The sequence below is a fragment of the Lethenteron reissneri genome, unplaced genomic scaffold (genome assembly GCF_015708825.2).
Source record: "Lethenteron reissneri isolate LAM-NWPU_2019-01 unplaced genomic scaffold, ASM1570882v1 scaffold_1638, whole genome shotgun sequence".
Lineage (NCBI taxonomy): Eukaryota > Metazoa > Chordata > Hyperoartia > Petromyzontiformes > Petromyzontidae > Lethenteron > Lethenteron reissneri.
Genome location: NW_026891375.1, coordinates 617,803 through 644,216, shown reverse-complemented (window position 1 = coordinate 644,216; position 26,414 = coordinate 617,803). Strand labels below are relative to the sequence as shown.

Below are 26,414 nucleotides of genomic sequence, written 5' to 3'. Positions count from 1 at the left end.
GCGCGGACACTCACCCACTCACTCACCCACTCACTCACCTGCTCACTCACCCACTCACTCACCCACTCACTCACCCACTCACTCACCCACTCACTCACCCGCTCACTCACCCACTCACTCACCTGCTCACTCACCCACTCACTCACCCACACACTCACCCACTCACTCACCCACTCACTCACCTGCTCACTCACCCACTCACTCACCCACTCACTCACCCACTCACTCACCTGCTCACTCACCCACTCACTCACCCACTCACTCACCCACTCACCCACTCACTCACCCACTCACTCACCTGCTCACTCACCTGCTCACTCACCCACTCACTCACCCGCTCACTCACCCGCTCACCCACTCACTCACCCACTCACTCACCCACTCACTCACCCACTCACTCACCTGCTCACTCACCCACTCACTCACCCACTCACTCACCTGCTCACTCACCCACTCACTCACCCGCTCACTCACCTGCTCACTCAGCCACTCACTCACCCACTCACTCACCTGCTCACTCACCCACTCACTCACCCACTCACTCACCCACTCACCCACTCACTCACCCACTCACTCACCTGCTCACTCACCTGCTCACTCACCCACTCACTCACCCGCTCACTCACCCGCTCACCCACTCACTCACCCACTCACTCACCCACTCACTCACCCACTCACTCACCTGCTCACTCACCCACTCACTCACCCGCTCACTCACCCGCTCACCCACTCACTCACCCACTCACTCACCTGCTCACTCACCTGCTCACTCACCCACTCACTCACTCACCCACTCACTCACCCACTCACTCACTCACCCACTCACCCACTCACCCACCCACTCACCCACTCACCGACTCACTCACTCACCCACCCACTAACCCACCCACCCACTCATTCACCCACTCACCCACTCACTCACCGACTCACTCATTCACCCACCCACTCACCCACTCACTCAGCCACTCACTTACCCACCCACGTACCCACTCGCTTGCTTGCTGGCTCGCTCACTCACCCACCCACTCGCTCACTCAGCCACTCACCAAGTCAGTTACTCACCCACTCACCCATTCAACTGCATACTCACTCACCAACTCACCCAGTTACCCACTCACTCATCCATGCACTCACCCTCTGAGCTGCCCACTCACTCACCCATTCAGCTGCCCACTCAATCATCCACTCGCCCATTCACCCTCTCACTCGCACGCTCGCTTACCCACTCGCGTAGACAAGGGAGCGGGGACCATTGCTGTATGGGGCGCGGTCACACATTATAGCCACGCCCTCACTCATCCCTTGCCGCGCAACTACTCGCTCGGACGTGGTCAAAGCAGTTGCTTGGCAAGATGAGTAAGTGGAGGGTGGTGGTGGTGGTGGTGGCAAGGAGCTCATATTGAGTAAACCCCACACGCTCTAAAACTATCAGCGCCGTGGTCACTTTCTGTGATGGTTTCTCTACACGAACGAGGATCTCGCCATGCATCTCCACGTGAAACATTGTCACTCAGCTGTCCCTGTGTGTCACGTGGTGAATCAGCTATCCCTGTGTGTCACGTGATGACCCACAGAGACCCATAGAGACCCATACTCATCGAGACCCATACTAAAACTAAACTACAGTATTTTTCAGAAGCGACCTGGCCATTACAGATGATAGCTGCTCAACGAATTGGATTATCATCATCATCGTGCACGTGAAAATGTACAGCAGTAGCCAACTACTCTCAATGCGTGATGTTCGATTCTAAATATGGAGGGGAAAAACCGGAGGACCCGGAGAAAAATATACGCGACCACGGGGAACATGCGAACTCCATTATATACAGCAGCAGCAGGCGTCGTCAGGATCCGGATGGAACCCTCGACCTCCTGCGCACCAGGCGAGCTAGTCGACATCTCTCTAGACACCGTGGCGCCCGAAGTGCTGCGCTTGTAAATCATTTCGGTATCATCGACCGGATGGTAGCCCCGGTTGGGATGCGAATGGTGATTTGTTAATTACGAGCAGTAGAGGACAATAAAGATTAGCAGAGAGTAGCTTGGATCGAGTTCTTTTTGTTGTGTGCCGAAACTCCGCGTTTTCAATAAAATCTCACGATCATCCAAACGGTTGTACGGCCTGTCTGCCGGCACGTGATGACGCTCGGTCGCGCGCGACTCGGTCCGCCGGTGCTGCCATCCCCTCGAACCCCTCCATGAACGCACGCACACCCCCAATAAAACACACTCACCCACTCACTCGCCCACTCACCCACTCACTCACCCACTCACTCACTAAAACACACGCACGCACCCACGTAGGGTCTCGTGGGGGGGTCACCTGGTGCCATGGGTTTTTAACTGCCGAGGGGCCCCTAGTGGGGATGTCCCACTGGTTTCCCAGTACCAGGAGATTGACCGACCCCCCCCAAGCACAGGGGGATAGGGCCTCGAGGGCATGAGGGGAGGTGGGAGGGACATTCCTGGAGCCACTGAAGCTGTGGAACCGCGGGACGGCCACCACGACCAAACGGGTTGTGGCCGGGGTGGCTGAGGACGGGTGTGTAGACAATGGGTGAAGGCGCTCCGGAGGAACGGCTCCAGGCAAGGGCGGGGCATCGGTTTAAAATCTAAAGGTCGGCGCCCGATTGGCCGGGCAGGACAACACCACGTGACCCTGGATCTTTGGATTCCGAGGGGATAAAAGGAGGGGGCGGAGAAACGTTGAGCAGTTCTCCTCCAGCCGTCCAGCTGCCCGGTCCGACTCCCACCGCGTCCGTGCGACCCCGCGAGTACGTCTGCAGGGTGAGACGTCGAGGGAGGGTACACTCAGGGATTGACTAGGGGTAGACTCGGCGCTGCTCGTTGGGTATCTACTCTGGACCGCACAGGGCTCGCTATAGACGCGCCATCAATACACTTTAGCACAGAGCACCGGCGCCGCGTGGTTTCTGTGTGTGTCGGCGTGGTTTCTGTGTGTGTCGGCGTGGTGCGTAATTCGAGCGAGTGTATGTGTGGGAAGCACGCGGGCAGTAATTCTATTAACGGCGCATTCTACGCAGTGTGTTCACGTAGCGACGTTGGCATATGACGTTTACGGCCGCCATTGTGTCCGCGTGCTCACGCTCCAGCAGTGGATGAAGGCCGACCCCCAGGAGGGGGGAGGGGCACGTGGCGGGCGCCGTGCGCCTGCGCGTGCACGCGGCCACCTCGGCGTGAGTGCTGGTGGTGGTGCACTTGGGGCGTGCGAGTGGGTTCACTCCGGGCGGTGGGGAGCTAGCCACGAGCCGTGTCCCTCAGAGAGGGCGCTGGTGCGGGGGGGGGGGGGGTCACCCGATCGGCGGGGGCCCAGCGAGGAGTGGCCGAGCAGGAGGGGGGCGAGGAGGAGGGGGGCGTCAGCCCCCCCTCATGCAATGCTTGCAACTCGGTCACAGGGCAACTCAGTCGCATGCAACGAAGTCATCTCCATATATATGTAGTAGGTTCAAGGAGACTTGGACGACGTAGTCGGAGGAACACTTATTTATTGAACTTCAGTTGTATATACAGGCCGAGATATACAACACTCGAAGGCGTATCGGCCCCTTCCTCCATCTAACAGGGAGATCCCACAATCTCTGTCCTGGCTAGCCTACTCCCAGGTCCTCCACTACAGAGCTAGGGGAGGCTAGCTGACCCAGCTCTGGCCAAGCTGGGATTACGGCACCCTGAGTCCCCAGACCGGCTCTTACAAGAATATCGGCTCTGGGCTCTCGGGACCACGCCGCTGGCTTGCCCTGGTCGGTCCTTAGAAGGACGGCGATCCAGGGGAGTCCCAGGGCCTATCTAGCCGGTCTTCCTTGCTTCACTGGTTTAAGCTAAACACTGAACCCCGAGCCCACCGGCTCACCGCCTTATATAGCAACTCCCCCACCGAGGGGTGGGGCCGTGGGGGATCCCAGCGCCGTTTCAGCCCCCCAGGCTAAACGGTGCGGACGTGGATGTAAGCATCCTTCCGCGTGCGGGCATAACCACCCCTGGTGTGTTTGTTCGCCCTCCCGTAACACCGCTACATATATACAAGGCAAATTTGTGATTATGTGTGTCTGTTCAAAATGTTTAGCGTACTTCCCGACATGCAACAAAGTTTAAATTTGTCATGTGGGTACTTTCCAGACTGTACACCATTAAACAATTATAAAAATACACTTTCTGTTTTTTTTTGGGGGGGGGGGGGGGGGGAGCTCAATAATGCATTTTTTCTTGCACAGCAAGTGAGCTGTGACGTCACATCTGTCACGTGACCCGCGCATGTGGAAGCGTCACGCATTGTAGTGTAGCGGGTAGCGCCACGCTGCGCTACGAACCCGGCGACCCGAGTTCCACTCCCGCTCACGGCCACCGCCGGTGACGATTATTTGAACCGGTCCTGGGCCTCCCCTAGGTCGACTCAGCCTCAAACGAGTAAGTCGTGTGGTGTGTCAACATCGCCACCGGGGAGACAAAGGCGGCCGGCCGTGGTGAATCCAAGTCCCGGGCGAAGCCGCGTAGTAGCGCAGCTGGTTGGTGACGACGTGGGTGCCGTGGGTGACGTGGGTGCCGTGGGCGACGTGGGTGACGTGGGTGCCGTGGGTGACGTGGGTGCCGTGGGTGACGTGGGTGACGTGGGCGACGTGGGTGCCGTGGGTGACGTGGGTGCCGTGGGTGACGTGGGTGACGTGGGCGACGTGGGTGACGTGGGCGACGTGGGTGACGTGGGCGACGTGGGTGACGTGGGCGACGTGGGTGCCGTGGGTGACGTGGGCGACGTGGGCGACGTGGGCGACGTGGGTGACGCTGCGCCCAGTTGCGACCAGGCGCCCAGATGGTTGCTGCCAGTGGAGGCCGCAGCGATCGTCAACGACGTCCCTCGAAGGCAGAGATCCCCCGTGCAGCCTCTAAGGGGCCGTCCATAAATGACGTCACGTGCCTAGGGGGGGGGGGGGGGGGTTAGACATGTGTGACGATGTGTGACGAGGGGGGGGTTTGAGAAATGTGACGTCACGTAAAAATGCGCAACTTTAAATAAATATAGACAACACGTTCTAATTAATTAAATAGACTTTTAATACATGTTTTCTCATATTCTTGGTTCTTTCGGTAAAGTCACGTAGAAGGGAAATAATAAAATAGTAAAAATATCAAACAATTAAAATTCTCACGACGTTTCGACTGCAACACAAGCAATCATCATCAGGCGTGAAACCCGCAGCAAGAAAATTTAAAAAAATGATTTTCTCCTACAACATCAGAGTGCAGCGCCACATTAAATACGCACCACAATGACAACAATAGTTTATAGCGATTTGAAGCATGTTTCATTTTCAAAATGGAAATATGGTTTTTGGGGGGGGGGCAGAGCTTTGTGACGTCATATTTGAGGGGGGGGTCTGATTTTTTACGACGCCGTCTGACGAAGGGGGGGGGGTCAAAAATCGTCCAAACTCGCGTGACGTCATTTATGGACGTCCCCTTAAAGACAAAGATCCCCCGTGTAGCCTCTGACTGCAGGGGCAAGTGCTGTGAGTAGCGAGTAGCAGCAGCACCTATGAAGGTAGACACAGACAAAGCTCCCCCGTGTAGCCTCTAACAGATGCAGGGGCAAGTGCTGTCAGCAGCACCTGTGAAGGCTACCGGCACGCGGCACACGAGGGGTGGGTGGCCAGCACCACGCCCGGCCGCCTTTGTCTCCCCAGTGGCGATGTTTACTGCACAACGTACCAGGTACTCATTTGAGGCTGAGCCGACCTAGGGGAGGCCCAGGACCGGTTCAGATTTCCTTATTCAATAGGAATCGATTAATCAGCGACTCCAATAAATCGATTAATCGACGATTCAGTATGAAGCGATGAATCGGCGAACAACATGAAGCGATAATCGGCGCTCCAATAGGAATCGATTAATCAGCGAATCGATAGGAATCGAACTTCTCGTCTCGCAGTCGAGAGAATCGAGTCGCGCGGTTCGTACGCGGCGATCGATTTCCGCCCGCGCGCTGTCGGGGATCGATTCGCGCGCGCGCCACGTGGGAATCGATTACCATCGATTAGTGGGGGAGCGTTTGGTCGCCCGATTACGGAATCGAATCGAGACGCGCGATTGCATCGACGCACTAGCTTTTGTGATTTTGGAATCGATAATCTTCCAGCCACGAGTTCAGCGCAGTGAAGAAGGGGCATGGCCCGAAACGTCGCCTCGTGGCATCCGCCTCGTGCATGGGCACTGAGCGCGGAGCGCGTGGAGGAGTTCCTTTCTGTGCAGCTGCAGCACGCTGCACGAAGCGACCCGCGGGGAATCGAAAACCTGAGCAGAGTATAGGACTTTGGAATCGACGAATCGATGCGCGAGTCATTTGCATAAACTACGGAAGTTCCGGGGAGCGCGCTCGGCTCGCTCCACGTGCGGAGAGAGAGCGGGGAGAGTGCAGAGAGAGTGAGGGGAGAGCGTGAGGGGAGAGTGTGGGGAGAGTGGAGAGAGAGCGAAGAGAGAGTGCAGAGAGAGTGAGGGGAGAGTGTGGGGAGAGTGGAGAGAGAGCGAAGAGAGAGTGCAGAGAGAGTGAGGGGAGAGCGTGAGGGGAGAGTGTGGGGAGAGTGGAGAGAGAGCGAAGAGAGAGTGCAGAGAGAGTGAGGGGAGAGTGTGGGGAGAGCGTGAGGGGAGAGTGAAGAGAGAGCGGGGAGAGAGCGGGAGAGAGCGGGGAGAGAGCGGGGAGAGAGCGGGGAGAGCGTGAGGGGAGAGTGTGGGGAGAGCGGAGAGAGAGCGAAGAGAGAGTGCAGAGAGAGTGAGGGGAGAGTGTGGGGAGAGCGTGAGGGGAGAGTGAAGAGAGAGCGGGGAGAGAGCGGGAGAGAGCGGGGAGAGAGCGGGGAGAGCGTGAGGGGAGAGTGTGGGGAGAGTGGAGAGAGAGCGAAGAGAGAGTGCAGAGAGAGTGAGGGGAGAGTGTGGGGAGAGCGTGAGGGGAGAGTGAAGAGAGAGCGGGGAGAGAGCGGGGAGAGTGCGGGGAGAGTGCGGGGAGAGTGCGGGGAGAGTGTGGGGAGAGTGTGGGGAGAGGGGAGAGAGAGCGAAGAGAGAGCGCGGAGAGAGTGAGGGGAGAGTGTGGGGAGAGCGTGAGGGGAGAGCGAAGAGAGAGCGGGGAGAGTGGGGAGAGAGCGTGAGGGGAGAGTGGGGAGAGAGCGGAGAGAGAGCGAAGAGAGAGTGCAGAGAGAGTGAGGGGAGAGTGTGGGGAGAGCGTGAGGGGAGAGCGAAGAGAGAGCGGGGAGAGCGGGGAGAGAGCGGGGAGAGTGGGGAGAGAGCGTGAGGGGAGAGTGGGGAGAGAGCGGAGAGAGAGCGGGGGGAGTGCAGAGGGAGTGAGGGGAGAGCGGAGAGTGCAGAGAGAGTGAGGGGAGAGTGGGGAGAGTGGGGAGAGTGGAGAGAGAGCGAAGAGAGAGTGGGGAGAGAGCGGGGAGAGAGAGGGGAGTGTGAGGGGAGAGCGAAGAGAGAGTGGGGAGAGTGAAGAGAGAGCGGGGAGAGAGAGTGGAGAGAGCGGGGAGATTGAGGGGAGAGTGAGGAGTGAGGGGAGAGTGAGGGGAGAGTGGGGAGAGTGAAGAGAGAGCGAAGAGAGAGAGGGGAGAGCGGAGAGAGTGTGAGGAGAGTGTGAGGGGAGTGCGGAGAGAGTGTGAGGGGAGTGTGAGGGGAGAGCGGGGATAGAGCGAAGAGAGAGAGCAGGGAGAGCGGGGAGAGAGCGTGAGGGGAGAGCGAAGAGAGAGAGAGCGAAGGGAGAGAGCGTGAGGGGGGCGAGTGAGGGGAGTGTGAGGGGCTGGAGCCGTCCGAGGGGTTTCGGCCTCGTGGCGGAATGCGCCGCGCGGTGCCCGGGACGCGGCGCGGGGCGCGAGGGGAGCCGCGTAAGTCACCCGCAGTCCCAACACTCCTAGCGAAACACTCCTAGTGAAACACTCCTAGCGAAACACTCCCAGCCCAACACTCCTAGTGAAACACTCCTAGTGAAACACTCCTAGTGAAACACTCCTAGTGAAACACTCCCAGCCCAACACTCCTAGTGAAACACTCCTAGTGAAACACTCCTAGTGAAACACTCCTAGCGAAACACTCCCAGCCCAACACTCCTAGTGAAACACTCCTAGTGAAACACTCCTAGTGAAACACTCCTAGTGAAACACTCCCAGCCCAACACTCCTAGTGAAACACCCCTAGTGAAACACTCCCAGCCCAACACTCCTAGTGAAACACTCTTAGTGAAACACTCCTAGTGAAACACTCCCAGCCCAACACTCCTAGTGAAACACTCCCAGCCCAACACTCCTAGTGAAATACTCCTAGTGAAACACTCCTAGTGCAGCACTCCCAGTGAAACACTCCCAGCCCAACACTCCTAGTGAAACACTCCCAGCCCAACACTCCTAGTGAAACACTCCCAGCCCAACACTCCTAGTGAAACACTCCTAGTGCAGCACTCCCAGCCCAACACTCCTAGTGAAACACTCCTAGCCAACACTCCTAGTGAAACACTCCTAGCCCAACAATCCTAGTGAAACACTCCTAGTGCAGCACTGAACCCTGTGGGAGCCTCAGAGTCTAACACCGAGCCCTATAGGAGCCGTAGTCTTGCTCTGTGAGCCTCTGTGATGAAGAGATGCTCGCTAACCCTGGACACTGTTTTGCTGCAGTGAGTTCCCGCCATGGGAATGTGGACAGCTCAGAAGAGGACGACTCAAGCTCCGAGAGTGAGGAGGAGAATGTGGTAAGAGCTTTGTTGGGATTTCTGTTGGAGTAGACCTGTAGCATGGCGAATCCCACTGCTTGAATGCATCAGGGTGGGTGAGTGGGTGATAGGGTGGGTGGGTGAGCAAGTGAGTGGGCGGATGAGTGGTTGAGTGAGTGATTGGATACGTGTGTGGGTGAATGGGTGAGTGGGTGTAGGCATTGGTGAGTGAGCTACTGAGTGGGTGAGTGAGTGATTGGGTAAGTGTGTGGGTGAATGGGTGAGTGGGTGGAGGCATTGGTTAGTGGGTGGATGAGTGGGTGAGTGAGTGATTGGATACGTGTGTGGGTGAATGGGTGAGTGGGTGTAGGCATTGGTGAGTGAGCTACTGAGTGGGTGAGTGAGTGATTGGGTAAGTGTGTGGGTGAATGGGTGAGTGGGTGGAGGCATTGGTTAGTGGGTGGATGAGTGGGTGAGTGAGTGATTGGGTGTGTGGGTGAATGGGTGAGTGGGTGGAGGCATTGGTGAGTGGGTGGATGAGTGGGTGAGTGGGTGAGTGAGTGATTGGGTAAGTGTGTGGGTGAATGGGTGAGTGGGTGGAGGCATTGGGGAGTGGGTGGATGAGTGGGTGAGTGAGCTACTGAGTGGGTGAGTGAGTGATTGGGTAAGTGTGTGGGTGAATGGGTAAGTGTGTGGGTGAATGGGTAAGTGGGTGTAGGCATTGGTGAGTGGGTGGGTGAGTCATTGGGTTAGTGAGCTGGGTGAGTGGGTGATTTAGTGAGTTGGTTGGTGTGTGAGTGGTCGATTGAGGTGAGTGAGTGGTTGCGATAGTGAGTGGGTGAGTCGGTAAGTGAGTGGTTGATTTCATGAGTGGGTGAGCGAGAGGGTGGGTGAGCGATTGGGTAGGTGAGCGAGTGAGTCATTGGGTGGGCGAGTTAGTGGGTGGGTGAGCGGGTAGGTGAGCGGATGAGTCAGTGAGTAAGTCGTTGATTGAGTGAGAGGGTGGGTGAGCGAGTGGGTGGACGTGTGGTTGAGTGCGAGTGGGCGAGCGAGCTGGGGAGTGGCTGGGTGATCGAGTGGATGAGTGGGTGGCTGAGTGAGTCTCCCTCTGCCCTAGGTTTTCTCACCCAAGGTGGAGCGGCAGTTTTACCGAACGCTGTCGCTGCTGAAGAAGCGAGACCCCCGAGTCTACGAGCAGAGCGAGCGCTTCTACGATGATGAGGCGGAGGATGAGGGTGAGTAGAGTCTGCGTGCACGTGCGTGTGCACCCAAACTAAAACTCGACCACCGTTGAAACTAGTTAGTTTGTTTACACGCTTTTAGTTAACTCACTTTGTTGTTGTTGTCGTATCCTCAAATCTTGTAACTCAAGTTTAACCCACTTCCCAATGTGCTATCGACTGCAAACTTCGTATAGTTATGTCTTACTGATGACAATACTATATTATATCATTAAAAATATATTTTTAAATAATCTTTTTGCACACTTTCTATTAACGCGCTCTGTCTGTTGTTGTTGTCGTATCCTCAAATATTGTAACTAATTTTTTACCCACTTCTCAATGTGCTATCGACTGCAAACTTGGTATATTTATGTCATACTGATGACAATACTATATTCTATCATTAAAAATAAATATAATATTTTTAAACATGATTGTAATATATATGTTATGTTTCGGCTTGGCTCTAATTGTCCACGGTAAACTGACGTTGGCTGTAATTGACCACGGCGCCTTACGTGATGGCAAGCTTCGGGGCCACTTCCTGGAGTCGTGGAGTTCTGCCATTACTCGTGCGGTACGGTTCATTAAAGCGAGTTTAACAAAAAGTATGTTTAAATATTACTTATTACCAGGCAAGTCCCCACTGAGCTACGTAGCTCTTTCTCAGAAGCGACGTGGCCATCACAAATGACAGCAGCTCAACGAATTGGCGGCGTATTATGATCATCATCGCGTGGAAATTTATATCAGCAGCCAAATATTCTTGAACTCGTGGCGATGTTGATTTTAAATGTGGAGGGGAAAACCAGAGGACCCGGAAGACAATTCACACGACCTCTGGGCGGGAGAGAGAGAGAGAGAGACTCCACACCGCAAACTCCAAATACGCAACAGGTGTCAGGGTTGGGATCGAGCCCACGACCTCCTGTAGACCAGGCGAGGTAGTTAACATCTCATAGCCACCGTGATGATGATGATGAGAGAGAGACACGCAGACTCCAAATATACAGCAGCAGGCGTCAGGGTCGGGATCGAGCCCACGACCCCCTGCGTACCAGGCGAGGTAGTGAACATCTCCTAGCCACCGTGGCGAGATGTTTGGAGTGGCGGCGCAGCGGTTCGGGTGCCGGGCAATGAACCCGGCAGACACCCGAGTTCGATTCCCACTCACGGCCACCACCAAAACGAGCACTTGCTCCCAACAGTGTTGGAGGCTACACGCTTGACCTTTGTCTTTGTGTGAGCATTACCATTAGGACTTCGATCCGTTGTCGATGTTCTGGGTTAGGCCATGTGACAATGACCTGGCCACATTTGTGTCGCAAGACCTCCACCACCGCACACAGCCATGCAAGTTGCATTGCCACGCAGCGCACTCGGCGTTTAAACGGCTCGGTGAGGGTGAAAGTTCAACTCACCCGGTGAGAAGGAGAGAAACTCCCAGATGTATTAGTGCACAAATCCTCACCCATTCAACCATCCACTCACCCAATCACTCAACCACTCACACACGCAAAAATTCACTCGCCCACTCGACCATCCACTCACCTTTTTAACACATAGGCTTTCACGACCAATATTCATAATATAGGTTTTTGGGTCAGATCGCGTTATTTATAAATGTGTCGTAACCCTCCACCACCCGACACGGCCAAACAGTAGAAAATGTGTCCGTTTTCAAAGGACAAATTGATTGACTTCTTTAGCCCACCGGCGTGCTGAAGAGAGAATCAACAGCATTTTAAAATTTGAGTAGTACGACGTTCCGCTGATAATTACAATCAGCTTCATCGGGCAAGAACACACAATCACTCACTAGTACAACCACTCGCCCTCTCACTCAACCACTCGCCCACTCAAATACTCACCCACTCACACACCCACTCACCCATTCACTCATCCACTCACCCATTTAACTACCCACGCACACAATCATCCATTCACTCACCCACTCGCACAGTCTCCCACTCAACCACTCACTGTTGTGTGTGTGTGTGTGCGTACCTGTGTGTGCGTGTCTGTGTGTGCGTGCGTTGCAGACAATGACACGAAGGCCGATACCGCAGAGAGGAACTCCAAGCGTGCAGAGCGAACTCCCCTGTACATCCATGACTACGAGAGGAAAATCATCCTGGAGCAACAAGGGTGAGTCGTTTATTTAACCCGGCGAGAGCCTCCAACTAAGATTCACTGCCTCTAGCGACTGACTCCTTTATTTAGCCAGGAGATACCCACTAAGATTCACTCTCTCTAGCGACTGACTCCTTTATTTAGCCAGGAGATACCCCACTAAGATTCACTCTCTCTAGAGACTGACTCCTTTATTTAGCCAGAAGATACCCCACTAAGATTCACTCTCTCTAGAGACTGACTCCTTTATTTAGCCAGGAGATAGCCCACTAAGATTCACTGTCTCTAGAGACTGACTCCTTTATTTAGCCAGAAGATACCCCACTAAGATTCACTCTTTCTAGAGACTGACTCCTTTATTTAGCCAGGAGATACCCCACTAAGATTCACTGTCTCTAGCGACTGACTCCTTTATTTAGCCAGGAGATACCCACTAAGATTCACTCTCTCTAGAGACTGACTCCTTTATTTAGCCAGGAGATACCCACTAAGATTCACTCTCTCTAGAGACTGACTCCTTTATTTAGCCAGGAGATACCCCACTAAGATTCACTCTCTCTAGAGACTGACTCCTTTATTTAGCCAGGAGATACCCCACTAAGATTCACTCTCTCTAGAGACTGACTCCTTTATTTAGCCAGGAGATAGCCCACTAAGATTCACTGTCTCTAGAGACTGACTCCTTTATTTAGCCAGAAGATACCCCACTAAGATTCACTCTCTCTAGAGACTGACTCCTTTATTTAGCCAGGAGATACCCACTAAGATTCACTCTCTCTAGAGACTGACTCCTTTATTTAGCCAGGGGATACCCACTAAGATTCACTCTCTCTAGAGACTGACTCCTTTATTTAGCCAGGAGATACCCCACTAAGATTCACTTTCTCTAGAGACTGACTCCTTTATTTAGCCAGGAGATACCCCACTAAGATTCACTCTCTCTAGAGACTGACTCCTTTATTTAGCCAGGAGATACCCCACTAAGATTCACTGTCTCTAGAGACTGACTCCTTTATTTAGCCAGAAGATACCCCACTAAGATTCACTGTCTCTAGAGACTGACTCCTTTATTTAGCCAGAAGATACTCCACTAAGATTCACTCTCTCTAGAGACTGACTCCTTTATTTAGCCAGGAGATACCACACTAAGATTCACTCTCTCTAGAGACTGACTCCTTTATTTAGCCAGGAGATACCCCACTAAGATTCACTGTCTCTAGAGACTGACTCCTTTATTTAGCCAGAAGATACTCCACTAAGATTCACTCTCTCTAGAGACTGACTCCTTTATTTAGCCAGGAGATACCCCACTAAGATTCACTCTCTCTAGAGACTGACTCCTTTATTTAGCCAGGAGATACCCCACTAAGATTCACTGTCTCTAGAGACTGACTCCTTTATTTAGCCAGAAGATACCCCACTAAGATTCACTGTCTCTAGAGACTGACTCCTTTATTTAGCCAGGAGATAGCCCACTAAGATTCACTGTCTCTAGAGACTGACTCCTTTATTTAGCCAGAAGATACCCCACTAAGATTCACTCTTTCTAGAGACTGACTCCTTTATTTAGCCAGGAGATACCCCACTAAGATTCACTGTCTCTAGCGACTCCTTTATTTAGCCAGGAGATAGCCCACTAAGATTCACTGTCTCTAGAGACTGACTCCTTTATTTAGCCAGAAGATACCCCACTAAGATTCACTCTTTCTAGAGACTGACTCCTTTATTTAGCCAGGAGATACCCCACTAAGATTCACTGTCTCTAGAGACTGACTCCTTTATTTAGCCAGGAGATACCCACTAAGATTCACTGTTGATCTTGTTGGCGATGTTTAATGAACGGGGTTTGTCGTCTCAGGAAATACAAAGACGAAGAAGATGAGGATGACGATGCTGATGAAGTCATGAAGCAGGTAACGGGGTGAATCACGATGGCCGTGTCATTGTGTTCATCATGGCCGTGTCACTGTGTTCATCATGGCCGTGTCGTTGTGTTCACGATGGCCGTGTCACTGTGTTCATCAATGGCCGTGTCACTGTTCATCATGCCGTGTCACTGTGTTCATCATGGCCGTGTCATTGTGTTCATCATGCCGTGTCACTGTGTTCATCATGGCCGTGTCATTGTGTTCATCATGGCCGTGTCACTGTGTTCATCATGGCCGTGTCACTGTGTTCACGATGGCCGTGTCACTGTGTTCACGATGGCCGTGTCATTGTGTTCACGATGGCCGTGTCACTGTGTTCATCATGGCCGTGTCACTGTGTTCACAATGGCCGTGTCATTGTGTTCATCATGGCCGTGTCATTGTGTTCATCATGGCCGTGTCACTGTGTTCATCATGGCCGTGTCACTGTGTTCACGATGGCCGTGTCATTGTGTTCATCATGGCCGTGTCACTGTGTTCATCATGGCCGTGTCACTGTGTTCATCATGGCCGTGTCACTGTGTTCATCATGGCCGTGTCGTTGTGTTCATCATGGCCGTGTCACTGTGTTCATCATGGCCGTGTCACCGTGTTCATGATGGCCGTGTCATTGTGTTCATCATGGCCGTGTCATTGTGTTCATCATGGCCGTGTCACTGTGTTCATCATGTCGTGTCACTGTGTTCATCATGGCCGTGTCACTGTGTTCATCATGGTCGTGTCACTGTGTTCATCATGGCCGTGTCGCTGTGTTCATCATGGCCGTGTCACTGTGTTCATCATGGCCGTGTCACTGTGTTCATCATGGCCGTGTCACTGTGTTCATCATGGCCGTGTCGTTGTGTTCATCATGGCCGTGTCACTGTGTTCATCATGGCCGTGTCACTGTGTTCATCATGGCCGTGTCACTGTGTTCACAATGGCCGTGTCACTGTGTTCATCATGGCCGTGTCACTGTGTTCATGATGGCTGTGTCACTGTGTTCATGATGGCCGTGTCACTGTGTTCATGATGGCTGTGTCATTGTGTTCATCATGGCCGTGTCATTGTGTTCACGATGGCCGTGTCACTGTGTTCACGATGGCCGTGTCACTGTGTTCACGATGGCCGTGTCATTGTGTTCATCATGCCGTGTCACTGTGTTCACGATGGCCGTGTCATTGTGTTCATCATGCCGTGTCACTGTGTTCATCATGGCCGTGTCATTGTGTTCATCATGGCCGTGTCACTGTGTTCATCATGGCCGTGTCACTGTGTTCATCATGGCCGTGTCACTGTGTTCATCATGGTCGTGTCATTGTGTTCATCATGGCCGTGTCACTGTGTTCACGATGGCCGTGTCACTGTGTTCATCATGGCCGTGTCACTGTGTTCATCATGGTCGTGTCACTGTGTTCATCATGGCCGTGTCACTGTGTTCATCATGGCCGTGTCACTGTGTTCATCATGGCCGTGTCACTGTGTTCATCATGGCCGTGTCACTGTGTTCATCATGGCCGTGTCACTGTGTTCATCATGGTCGTGTCACTGTGTTCATCATGGTCGTGTCACTGTGTTCATCATGGCCGTGTCACTGTGTTCATCATGGCCGTGTCATTGTGTTCATCATGGCCGTGTCACTGTGTTCATCATGGCCGTGTCATTGTGTTCACGATGGCCGTGTCACTGTGTTCATCATGGCCGTGTCACTGTGTTCATCATGGCCGTGTCACTGTGTTCATCATGGCCGTGTAGTTGTGTTCATCATGCCGTGTCGTTGTGTTCATCATGGCCGTGTCACTGTGTTCATCATGGCCGTGTCACTGTGTTCACGATGGCCGTGTCATTGTGTTCATCATGGCCGTGTCACTGTGTTCATCATGGCCGTGTCACTGTGTTCATCATGGCCGTGTCACTGTGTTCATCATGGCCGTGTCGTTGTGTTCATCATGGCCGTGTCACTGTGTTCATCATGGCCGTGTCACCGTGTTCATCATGGCCGTGTCATTGTGTTCATCATGGCCGTGTCACTGTGTTCATCATGTCGTGTCACTGTGTTCATCATGGCCGTGTCACTGTGTTCATCATGGTCGTGTCATTGTGTTCATCATGGCCGTGTCACTGTGTTCACGATGGCCGTGTCACTGTGTTCATCATGGCCGTGTCACTGTGTTCATCATGGTCGTGTCACTGTGTTCATCATGGCCGTGTCACTGTGTTCATCATGGCCGTGTCACTGTGTTCATCATGGCCGTGTCACTGTGTTCATCATGGCCGTGTCACTGTGTTCATCATGGCCGTGTCACTGTGTTCATCATGGCCGTGTCACTGTGTTCATCATGGCCGTGTCACTGTGTTCATCATGGTCGTGTCACTGTGTTCATCATGGTCGTGTCACTGTGTTCATCATGGCCGTGTTACTGTGTTCATCATGGCCGTGTCATTGTGTTCATCATGGCCGTGTCACTGTGTTCATCATGGCCGTGTCATTGTGTTCACGATGGCCGTGTCACTGTGTTCATCATGGCCGTGTCACTATGTTCATCATGGCCGTGTCACTGTGTTCATCATGGCCGTGTCACTGTGTTCATCATGTCGTGTCACTGTGTTCATCATGGCCGTGTCACTGTGTTCATCATGGCCGTGTCACTGTGTTCATCATGGCCGTGTCACTGTGTTCATCATGGCCGTGTCACTGTGTTCATCATGGCCGTGTCACTGTGTTCATCATGGTCGTGTCACTGTGTTCATCATGGTCGTGTCACTGTGTTCATCATGGCCGTGTTACTGTGTTCATCATGGCCGTGTCATTGTGTTCATCATGGCCGTGTCACTGTGTTCATCATGGCCGTGTCATTGTGTTCACGATGGCCGTGTCACTGTGTTCATCATGGCCGTGTCACTATGTTCATCATGGCCGTGTCACTGTGTTCATCATGGCCGTGTCACTGTGTTCATCATGGCCGTGTCATTGTGTCCATCATGGCCGTGTCACTGTGTTCATCATGGCCGTGTCATTGTGTTCACGATTGCCGTGTCACTGTGTTCATCATGGCCGTGTCACTATGTTCATCATGGCCGTGTCACTGTGTTCATGATGGCCGTGTCACTGTGTTCATCATGGCCGTGTCACTATGTTCATCATGGCCGTGTCATTGTGTTCACGATGGCCGTGTCACTGTGTTCATCATGGCCGTGTCACTATGTTCATCATGGCCGTGTCACTGTGTTCATCATGGCCGTGTCACTGTGTTCACGATGGCCGTGTCACTGTGTTCACGATGGCCGTGTCGTTGTGTTCATCATGGCCGTGTCACTGTGTTCATCATGGCCGTGTCACTGTGTTCACAATGGCCGTGTCACTGTTCATCATGGCCGTGTCACTGTGTTCACAATGGCCGTGTCACTGTGTTCATCATGGCCGTGTCATTGTGTTCATCATGGCCGTGTCACTGTGTTCACAATGGCCGTGTCACTGTGTTCATCATGGCCGTGTCACTGTGTTCATGATGGCCGTGTCACTATGTTCATCATGGCCGTGTCACTGTGTTCACGATGGCCGTGTCACTGTGTTCACGATGGCCGTGTCACTGTGTTCACAATGGCCGTGTCACTGTGTTCATCATGGCCGTGTCATTGTGTTCATCATGGCCGTGTCACTGTGTTCATCATGGCCGTGTCGCTGTGTTCATCATGGCCGTGTCACTGTGTTCACGATGGCCGTGTCGCTGTGTTCATCATGACTGTGTCACTGTGTTCACGATGGCCGTGTCGTTGTGTTCAGCATGGCTGTGTCACTGTGTTCATCATGGCCGTGTCACTGTGTTCACGATGGTCGTGTCACTGTGTTCACGATGGCCGTGTCATTGTGTTCATCATGGCCGTGTCACTGTGTTCATCATGCCGTGTCGTTGTGTTCATCATGGCCGTGTCACTGTGTTCACGATGGCCGTGTCACTGTGTTCATCATGCCGTGTCACTGTGTTCATCATGGCCGTGTCACTGTGTTCACGATGGCCGTGTCATTGTGTTCATCATGGCCGTGTCACTGTGTTCATCATGGCCGTGTCACTGTGTTCATCATGGCCGTGTCACTGTGTTCATCATGCCGTGTCACTGTGTTCATCATGGCCGTGTCATTGTGTTCATCATGGCCGTGTCACTGTGTTCATCATGGCCGTGTCGCTGTGTTCACGATGGCCGTGTCACTGTGTTCACGATGGCCGTGTCATTGTGTTCATCATGGCCGTGTCACTGTGTTCATCATGGCCGTGTCACTGTGTTCATCATGGCCGTGTCACTGTGTTCATCATGCCGTGTCACTGTGTTCATCATGGCCGTGTCACTGTGTTCACGATGGCCGTGTCATTGTGTTCATCATGGCCGTGTCACTGTGTTCATCATGGCCGTGTCACTGTGTTCATCATGGCCGTGTCACTGTGTTCATCATGCCGTGTCACTGTGTTCATCATGGCCGTGTCATTGTGTTCATCATGGCCGTGTCACTGTGTTCATCATGGCCGTGTCACTGTGTTCACGATGGCCGTGTCACTGTGTTCATCATGGCCGTGTCACTGTGTTCATCATGGCCGTGTCGTTGTGTTCACGATGGCCGTGTCACTGTGTTCACGATGGCCGTGTCACTGTGTTCATCATGCCGTGTCACTGTGTTCATCATGGCCGTGTCACTGTGTTCATCATGGCCGTGTCACTGTGTTCATCATGGCCGTGTCGCTGTGTTCATCATGGTCGTGTCATTGTGTTCACGATGGCCGTGTCACTGTGTTCATCATGGCCGTGTCATTGTGTTCATCATGGCCGTGTCACTGTGTTCATCATGGCCGTGTCATTGTGTTCACGATGGCCGTGTCACTGTGTTCATCATGGCCGTGTCACTGTGTTCATCATGGCCGTGTCACTGTGTTCACGATGGCCGTGTCACTGTGTTCATCATGGCCGTGTCACTGTGTTCATCATGGCCGTGTCACTGTGTTCATCATGGCCGTGTCACTGTGTTCATCATGGCTGTGTCGTTGTGTTCATCATGGCCGTGTCGTTGTGTTCACGATGGCCGTGTCACTGTGTTCATCATGGCCGTGTCACTGTGTTCATCATGGCCGTGTCACTGTGTTCACGATGGCCGTGTCACTGTGTTCATCATGGCCGTGTCGTTGTGTTCACGATGGCCGTGTCACTGTGTTCATCATGGCCGTGTCATTGTGTTCACGATGGCCGTGTCACTGTGTTCATCATGGCCGTGTCACTGTGTTCATCATGGCCGTGTCGTTGTGTTCACGATGGCCGTGTCACTGTGTTCATCATGGCCGTGTCATTGTGTTCACGATGGCCGTGTCACTGTGTTCATCATGGCCGTGTCATTGTGTTCATCATGGCCGTGTCACTGTGTTCATCATGGCCGTGTCACTGTGTTCAAGATGGCCGTGTCACTGTGTTCACGATGGCCGTGTCACTGTGTTCATCATGGCCGTGTCACTGTGTTCACGATGGCCGTGTCACTGTGTTCACGATGGCCGTGTCACTGTGTTCATCATGGCCGTGTCATTGTGTTCATCATGGCCGTGTCACTGTGTTCATCATGGCCGTGTCACTGTGTTCAAGATGGCCGTGTCACTGTGTTCATGATGGCCGTGTCACTGTGTTCATCATGGCCGTGTCACTGTGTTCACGATGGCCGTGTCACTGTGTTCATGATGGTCGTGTCACTGTGTTCACGATGGCCGTGTCATTGTGTTCATCATGGCCGTGTCATTGTGTTCATCATGGCCATGTCACTGTGTTCATGATGGCCGTGTCACTGTGTTCATCATGGCCGTGTCACTGTGTTCAAGATGGCCGTGTCACTGTGTTCATGATGGTCGTGTCACTGTGTTCACGATGGCCGTGTCATTGTGTTCATCATGGCCGTGTCACTGTGTTCATCATGGCCGTGTCACTGTGTTCATCATGGCCGTGTCACTGTGTTCATCATGCCGTGTCACTGTGTTCATCATGGCCGTGTCATTGTGTTCATCATGGCCGTGTCACTGTGTTCATCATGGCCGTGTCGCTGTGTTCACGATGGCCGTGTCACTGTGTTCACGATGGCCGTGTCATTGTGTTCATCATGGCCGTGTCACTGTGTTCATCATGGCCGTGTCACTGTGTTCATCATGGCCGTGTCACTGTGTTCATCATGCCGTGTCACTGTGTTCATCATGGCCGTGTCACTGTGTTCACGATGGCCGTGTCATTGTGTTCATCATGGCCGTGTCACTGTGTTCATCATGGCCGTGTCACTGTGTTCATCATGGCCGTGTCACTGTGTTCATCATGCCGTGTCACTGTGTTCATCATGGCCGTGTCATTGTGTTCATCATGGCCGTGTCACTGTGTTCATCATGGCCGTGTCACTGTGTTCACGATGGCCGTGTCACTGTGTTCATCATGGCCGTGTCACTGTGTTCATCATGGCCGTGTCGTTGTGTTCACGATGGCCGTGTCACTGTGTTCACGATGGCCGTGTCACTGTGTTCATCATGCCGTGTCACTGTGTTCATCATGGCCGTGTCACTGTGTTCATCATGGCCGTGTCACTGTGTTCATCATGGCCGTGTCGCTGTGTTCATCATGGTCGTGTCATTGTGTTCACGATGGCCGTGTCACTGTGTTCATCATGGCCGTGTCATTGTGTTCATCATGGCCGTGTCACTGTGTTCATCATGGCCGTGTCATTGTGTTCACGATGGCCGTGTCACTGTGTTCATCATGGCCGTGTCACTGTGTTCATCATGGCCGTGTCACTGTGTTCACGATGGCCGTGTCACTGTGTTCATCATGGCCGTGTCACTGTGTTCATCATGGCCGTGTCACTGTGTTCATCATGGCCGTGTCGCTGTGTTCATCATGGCCGTGTCACTGTGTTCATCATGGTCGTGTCATTGTGTTCACGATGGTCGTGTCACTGTGTTCATCATGGCCGTGTCACTGTGTTCATCATGGCCGTGTCACTGTGTTCATCATGGCTGTGTCGTTGTGTTCATCATGGCCGTGTCGTTGTGTTCACGATGGCCGTGTCACTGTGTTCATCATGGCCGTGTCACTGTGTTCATCATGGCCGTGTCACTGTGTTCACGATGGCCGTGTCACTGTGTTCATCATGGCCGTGTCGTTGTGTTCACGATGGCCGTGTCACTGTGTTCATCATGGCCGTGTCATTGTGTTCACGATGGCCGTGTCACTGTGTTCATCATGGCCGTGTCACTGTGTTCATCATGGCCGTGTCGTTGTGTTCACGATGGCCGTGTCACTGTGTTCATCATGGCCGTGTCATTGTGTTCACGATGGCCGTGTCACTGTGTTCATCATGGCCGTGTCATTGTGTTCATCATGGCCGTGTCACTGTGTTCATCATGGCCGTGTCACTGTGTTCAAGATGGCCGTGTCACTGTGTTCACGATGGCCGTGTCACTGTGTTCATCATGGCCGTGTCACTGTGTTCACGATGGCCGTGTCACTGTGTTCACGATGGCCGTGTCACTGTGTTCATCATGGCCGTGTCATTGTGTTCATCATGGCCGTGTCACTGTGTTCATCATGGCCGTGTCACTGTGTTCAAGATGGCCGTGTCACTGTGTTCATGATGGCCGTGTCACTGTGTTCATCATGGCCGTGTCACTGTGTTCACGATGGCCGTGTCACTGTGTTCATGATGGTCGTGTCACTGTGTTCACGATGGCCGTGTCATTGTGTTCATCATGGCCGTGTCATTGTGTTCATCATGGCCATGTCACTGTGTTCATGATGGCCGTGTCACTGTGTTCATCATGGCCGTGTCACTGTGTTCAAGATGGCCGTGTCACTGTGTTCATGATGGTCGTGTCACTGTGTTCACGATGGCCGTGTCATTGTGTTCATCATGGCCGTGTCATTGTGTTCATCATGGCCGTGTCACTGTGTTCACGATGGCCGTGTCACTGTGTTCACGATGGCTGTGTCATTGTGTTCATCATGGCCGTGTCATTGTGTTCATCATGGCCGTGTCACTGTGTTCATCATGGCCGTGTCACTGTGTTCATCATGCCGTGTCACTGTGTTCATCATGGCCGTGTCACTGTGTTCACGATGGCCGTGTCATTGTGTTCATCATGGCCGTGTCACTGTGTTCATCATGGCCGTGTCACTGTGTTCATCATGGCCGTGTCACTGTGTTCATCATGCCGTGTCACTGTGTTCATCATGGCCGTGTCATTGTGTTCATCATGGCCGTGTCACTGTGTTCATCATGGCCGTGTCGCTGTGTTCACGATGGCCGTGTCACTGTGTTCACGATGGCCGTGTCATTGTGTTCATCATGGCCGTGTCACTGTGTTCATCATGGCCGTGTCACTGTGTTCATCATGGCCGTGTCACTGTGTTCATCATGCCGTGTCACTGTGTTCATCATGGCCGTGTCATTGTGTTCATCATGGCCGTCTCACTGTGTTCATCATGGCCGTGTCACTGTGTTCACGATGGCCGTGTCATTGTGTTCATCATGGCCGTGTCACTGTGTTCATCATGGCCGTGTCACTGTGTTCATCATGGCCGTGTCACTGTGTTCATCATGCCGTGTCACTGTGTTCATCATGGCCGTGTCATTGTGTTCATCATGGCCGTGTCACTGTGTTCATCATGGCCGTGTCACTGTGTTCACGATGGCCGTGTCACTGTGTTCATCATGGCCGTGTCACTGTGTTCATCATGGCCGTGTCGTTGTGTTCACGATGGCCGTGTCACTGTGTTCACGATGGCCGTGTCACTGTGTTCATCATGCCGTGTCACTGTGTTCATCATGGCCGTGTCACTGTGTTCATCATGGCCGTGTCACTGTGTTCATCATGGCCGTGTCGCTGTGTTCATCATGGCCGTGTCATTGTGTTCACGATGGCCGTGTCACTGTGTTCATCATGGCCGTGTCATTGTGTTCATCATGGCCGTGTCACTGTGTTCATCATGGCCGTGTCATTGTGTTCACGATGGCCGTGTCACTGTGTTCATCATGGCCGTGTCACTGTGTTCATCATGGCCGTGTCATTGTGTTCACGATGGCCGTGTCACTGTGTTCATCATGGCCGTGTCACTGTGTTCATCATGGCCGTGTCACTGTGTTCACGATGGCCGTGTCACTGTGTTCATCATGGCCGTGTCACTGTGTTCATCATGGCCGTGTCACTGTGTTCATCATGGCCGTGTCGCTGTGTTCATCATGGCCGTGTCACTGTGTTCATCATGGCCGTGTCACTGTGTTCACGATGGTCGTGTCACTGTGTTCATCATGGCCGTGTCACTGTGTTCATCATGGCCGTGTCACTGTGTTCATTATGGCCGTGTCGTTGTGTTCATCATGGCCGTGTCGTTGTGTTCACGATGGCCGTGTCACTGTGTTCATCATGGCCGTGTCACTGTGTTCATCATGGCCGTGTCACTGTGTTCACGATGGCCGTGTCACTGTGTTCATCATGGCCGTGTCGTTGTGTTCACGATGGCCGTGTCACTGTGTTCATCATGGCCGTGTCACTGTGTTCATCATGGCCGTGTCACTGTGTTCACGATGGCCGTGTCACTGTGTTCATCATGGCCGTGTCATTGTGTTCACGATGGCCGTGTCACTGTGTTCATCATGCCGTGTCACTGTGTTCATCATGGCCGTGTCGTTGTGTTCAGGATGGCCGTGTCACTGTGTTCATCATGGCCGTGTCATTGTGTTCACAATGGCCGTGTCACTGTGTTCATCATGGCCGTGTCATTGTGTTCATCATGGCCGTGTCACTGTGTTCATCATGGCCGTGTCACTGTGTTCAAGATGGCTGTGTCACTGTGTTCACGATGGCCGTGTCACTGTGTTCATGATGGCCGTGTCACTGTGTTCATCATGGCCGTGTCACTGTGTTCACGATGGCCGTGTCACTGTGTTCACGATGGCCGTGTCATTGTGTTCATCATGGCCGTGTCATTGTGTTCATCATGGCCGTGTCACTGTGTTCACGATGGCCGTGTCACTGTGTTCACGATGGCCGTGTCATTGTGTTCATTATGGCCGTGTCACTGTGTTCATCATGGCCGTGTCACTGTGTTCATCATGCCGTGTCACTGTGTTCATCATGGCCGTGTCATTGTGTTCATCATGGCCGTGTCACTGTGTTCATCATGGCCGTGTCACTGTGTTCACGATGGCCGTGTCACTGTGTTCATCATGGCCGTGTCACTGTGTTCATCATGGCCGTGTCGTTGTGTTCACGATGGCCGTGTCACTGTGTTCACGATGGCCGTGTCACTGTGTTCATCATGCCGTGTCACTGTGTTCATCATGGCCGTGTCACTGTGTTCATCATGGCCGTGTCACTGTGTTCATCATGGCCGTGTCGCTGTGTTCATCATGGCCGTGTCATTGTGTTCACGATGGCCGTGTCACTGTGTTCATCATGGCCGTGTCATTGTGTTCATCATGGCCGTGTCACTGTGTTCATCATGGCCGTGTCATTGTGTTCACGATGGCCGTGTCACTGTGTTCATCATGGCCGTGTCACTGTGTTCATCATGGCCGTGTCATTGTGTTCACGATGGCCGTGTCACTGTGTTCATCATGGCCGTGTCACTGTGTTCATCATGGCCGTGTCACTGTGTTCACGATGGCCGTGTCACTGTGTTCATCATGGCCGTGTCACTGTGTTCATCATGGCCGTGTCACTGTGTTCATCATGGCCGTGTCGCTGTGTTCATCATGGCCGTGTCACTGTGTTCATCATGGCCGTGTCACTGTGTTCACGATGGTCGTGTCACTGTGTTCATCATGGCCGTGTCACTGTGTTCATCATGGCCGTGTCACTGTGTTCATTATGGCCGTGTCGTTGTGTTCATCATGGCCGTGTCGTTGTGTTCACGATGGCCGTGTCACTGTGTTCATCATGGCCGTGTCACTGTGTTCATCATGGCCGTGTCACTGTGTTCACGATGGCCGTGTCACTGTGTTCATCATGGCCGTGTCGTTGTGTTCACGATGGCCGTGTCACTGTGTTCATCATGGCCGTGTCACTGTGTTCATCATGGCCGTGTCACTGTGTTCACGATGGCCGTGTCACTGTGTTCATCATGGCCGTGTCATTGTGTTCACGATGGCCGTGTCACTGTGTTCATCATGCCGTGTCACTGTGTTCATCATGGCCGTGTCGTTGTGTTCAGGATGGCCGTGTCACTGTGTTCATCATGGCCGTGTCATTGTGTTCACAATGGCCGTGTCACTGTGTTCATCATGGCCGTGTCATTGTGTTCATCATGGCCGTGTCACTGTGTTCATCATGGCCGTGTCACTGTGTTCAAGATGGCCGTGTCACTGTGTTCACGATGGCCGTGTCACTGTGTTCATGATGGCCGTGTCACTGTGTTCATCATGGCCGTGTCACTGTGTTCACGATGGCCGTGTCACTGTGTTCACGATGGCCGTGTCATTGTGTTCATCATGGCCGTGTCATTGTGTTCATCATGGCCGTGTCACTGTGTTCACGATGGCCGTGTCACTGTGTTCACGATGGCCGTGTCATTGTGTTCATTATGGCCGTGTCATTGTGTTCATCATGGCCGTGTCACTGTGTTCATCATGGTCGTGTCGTTGTGTTCATCATGGCCGTGTCGCTGTGTTCATCATGGCCGTGTCACTGTGTTCATCATGGCCGTGTCACTGTGTTCACGATGGCCGTGTCACTGTTCATCATGGCCGTGTCACTGTGTTCATCATGGCCGTGTCACTGTGTTCACGATGGCCGTGTCACTGTGTTCATCATGGCCGTGTCACTGTGTTCACGATGGCCGTGTCATTGTGTTCATCATGGCCGTGTCACTGTGTTCATCATGGCCGTGTCACTGTGTTCATCATGGCCGTGTCATTGTGTTCACGATGGCCGTGTCATTGTGTTCATCATGGCCGTGTCACTGTGTTCATCATGGCCGTGTCACTGTGTTCACGATGGCCGTGTCACTGTGTTCATCATGGCCGTGTCACTGTGTTCATCATGGCCGTGTCACTGTGTTCATGATGGTCGTGTCATTGTGTTCATCATGGCCGTGTCACTGTGTTCATCATGGCCGTGTCACTGTGTTCATCATGGCCGTGTCACTGTGTTCATGATGGTCGTGTCATTGTGTTCATGATGGTCGTGTCATTGTGTTCATCATGGCCGTGTCACTGTGTTCATCATGGCCGTGTCACTGTGTTCACGATGGCCGTGTCACTGTGTTCATCATGGCCGTGTCACTGTGTTCACGATGGCCGTGTCACTGTGTTCATCATGCCGTGTCACTGTGTTCATCATGGCCGTGTCACTGTGTTCACAATGGCCGTGTCACTGTGTTCATCATGGTCGTGTCGTTGTGTTCACAATGGCCGTGTCACTGTTCATCATGGCCGTGTCACTGTGTTCACAA

At 53.0% G+C, this 26,414-nt stretch overlaps 1 protein-coding gene across 1 annotated transcript in view; it reads left to right on the top strand.

Moving 5' to 3' along the window:
* The first annotated feature begins 7,671 nt into the window (after nucleotides 1-7,671).
* LOC133362946 (protein KRI1 homolog) overlaps nucleotides 7,672-26,414 on the top strand; it is a 52,549-nt gene continuing 33,806 nt past the window's right edge. Inside the window, exons 1-5 of the mRNA XM_061581924.1 lie at nucleotides 7,672-7,877; nucleotides 8,661-8,734; nucleotides 9,813-9,930; nucleotides 11,961-12,066; nucleotides 13,910-13,964. Of these exons, the coding sequence (XP_061437908.1) occupies nucleotides 7,829-7,877; nucleotides 8,661-8,734; nucleotides 9,813-9,930; nucleotides 11,961-12,066; nucleotides 13,910-13,964 (402 nt within the window). The 5' untranslated portion in view covers nucleotides 7,672-7,828. The remainder of the gene's footprint in view (nucleotides 7,878-8,660; nucleotides 8,735-9,812; nucleotides 9,931-11,960; nucleotides 12,067-13,909; nucleotides 13,965-26,414) is intronic.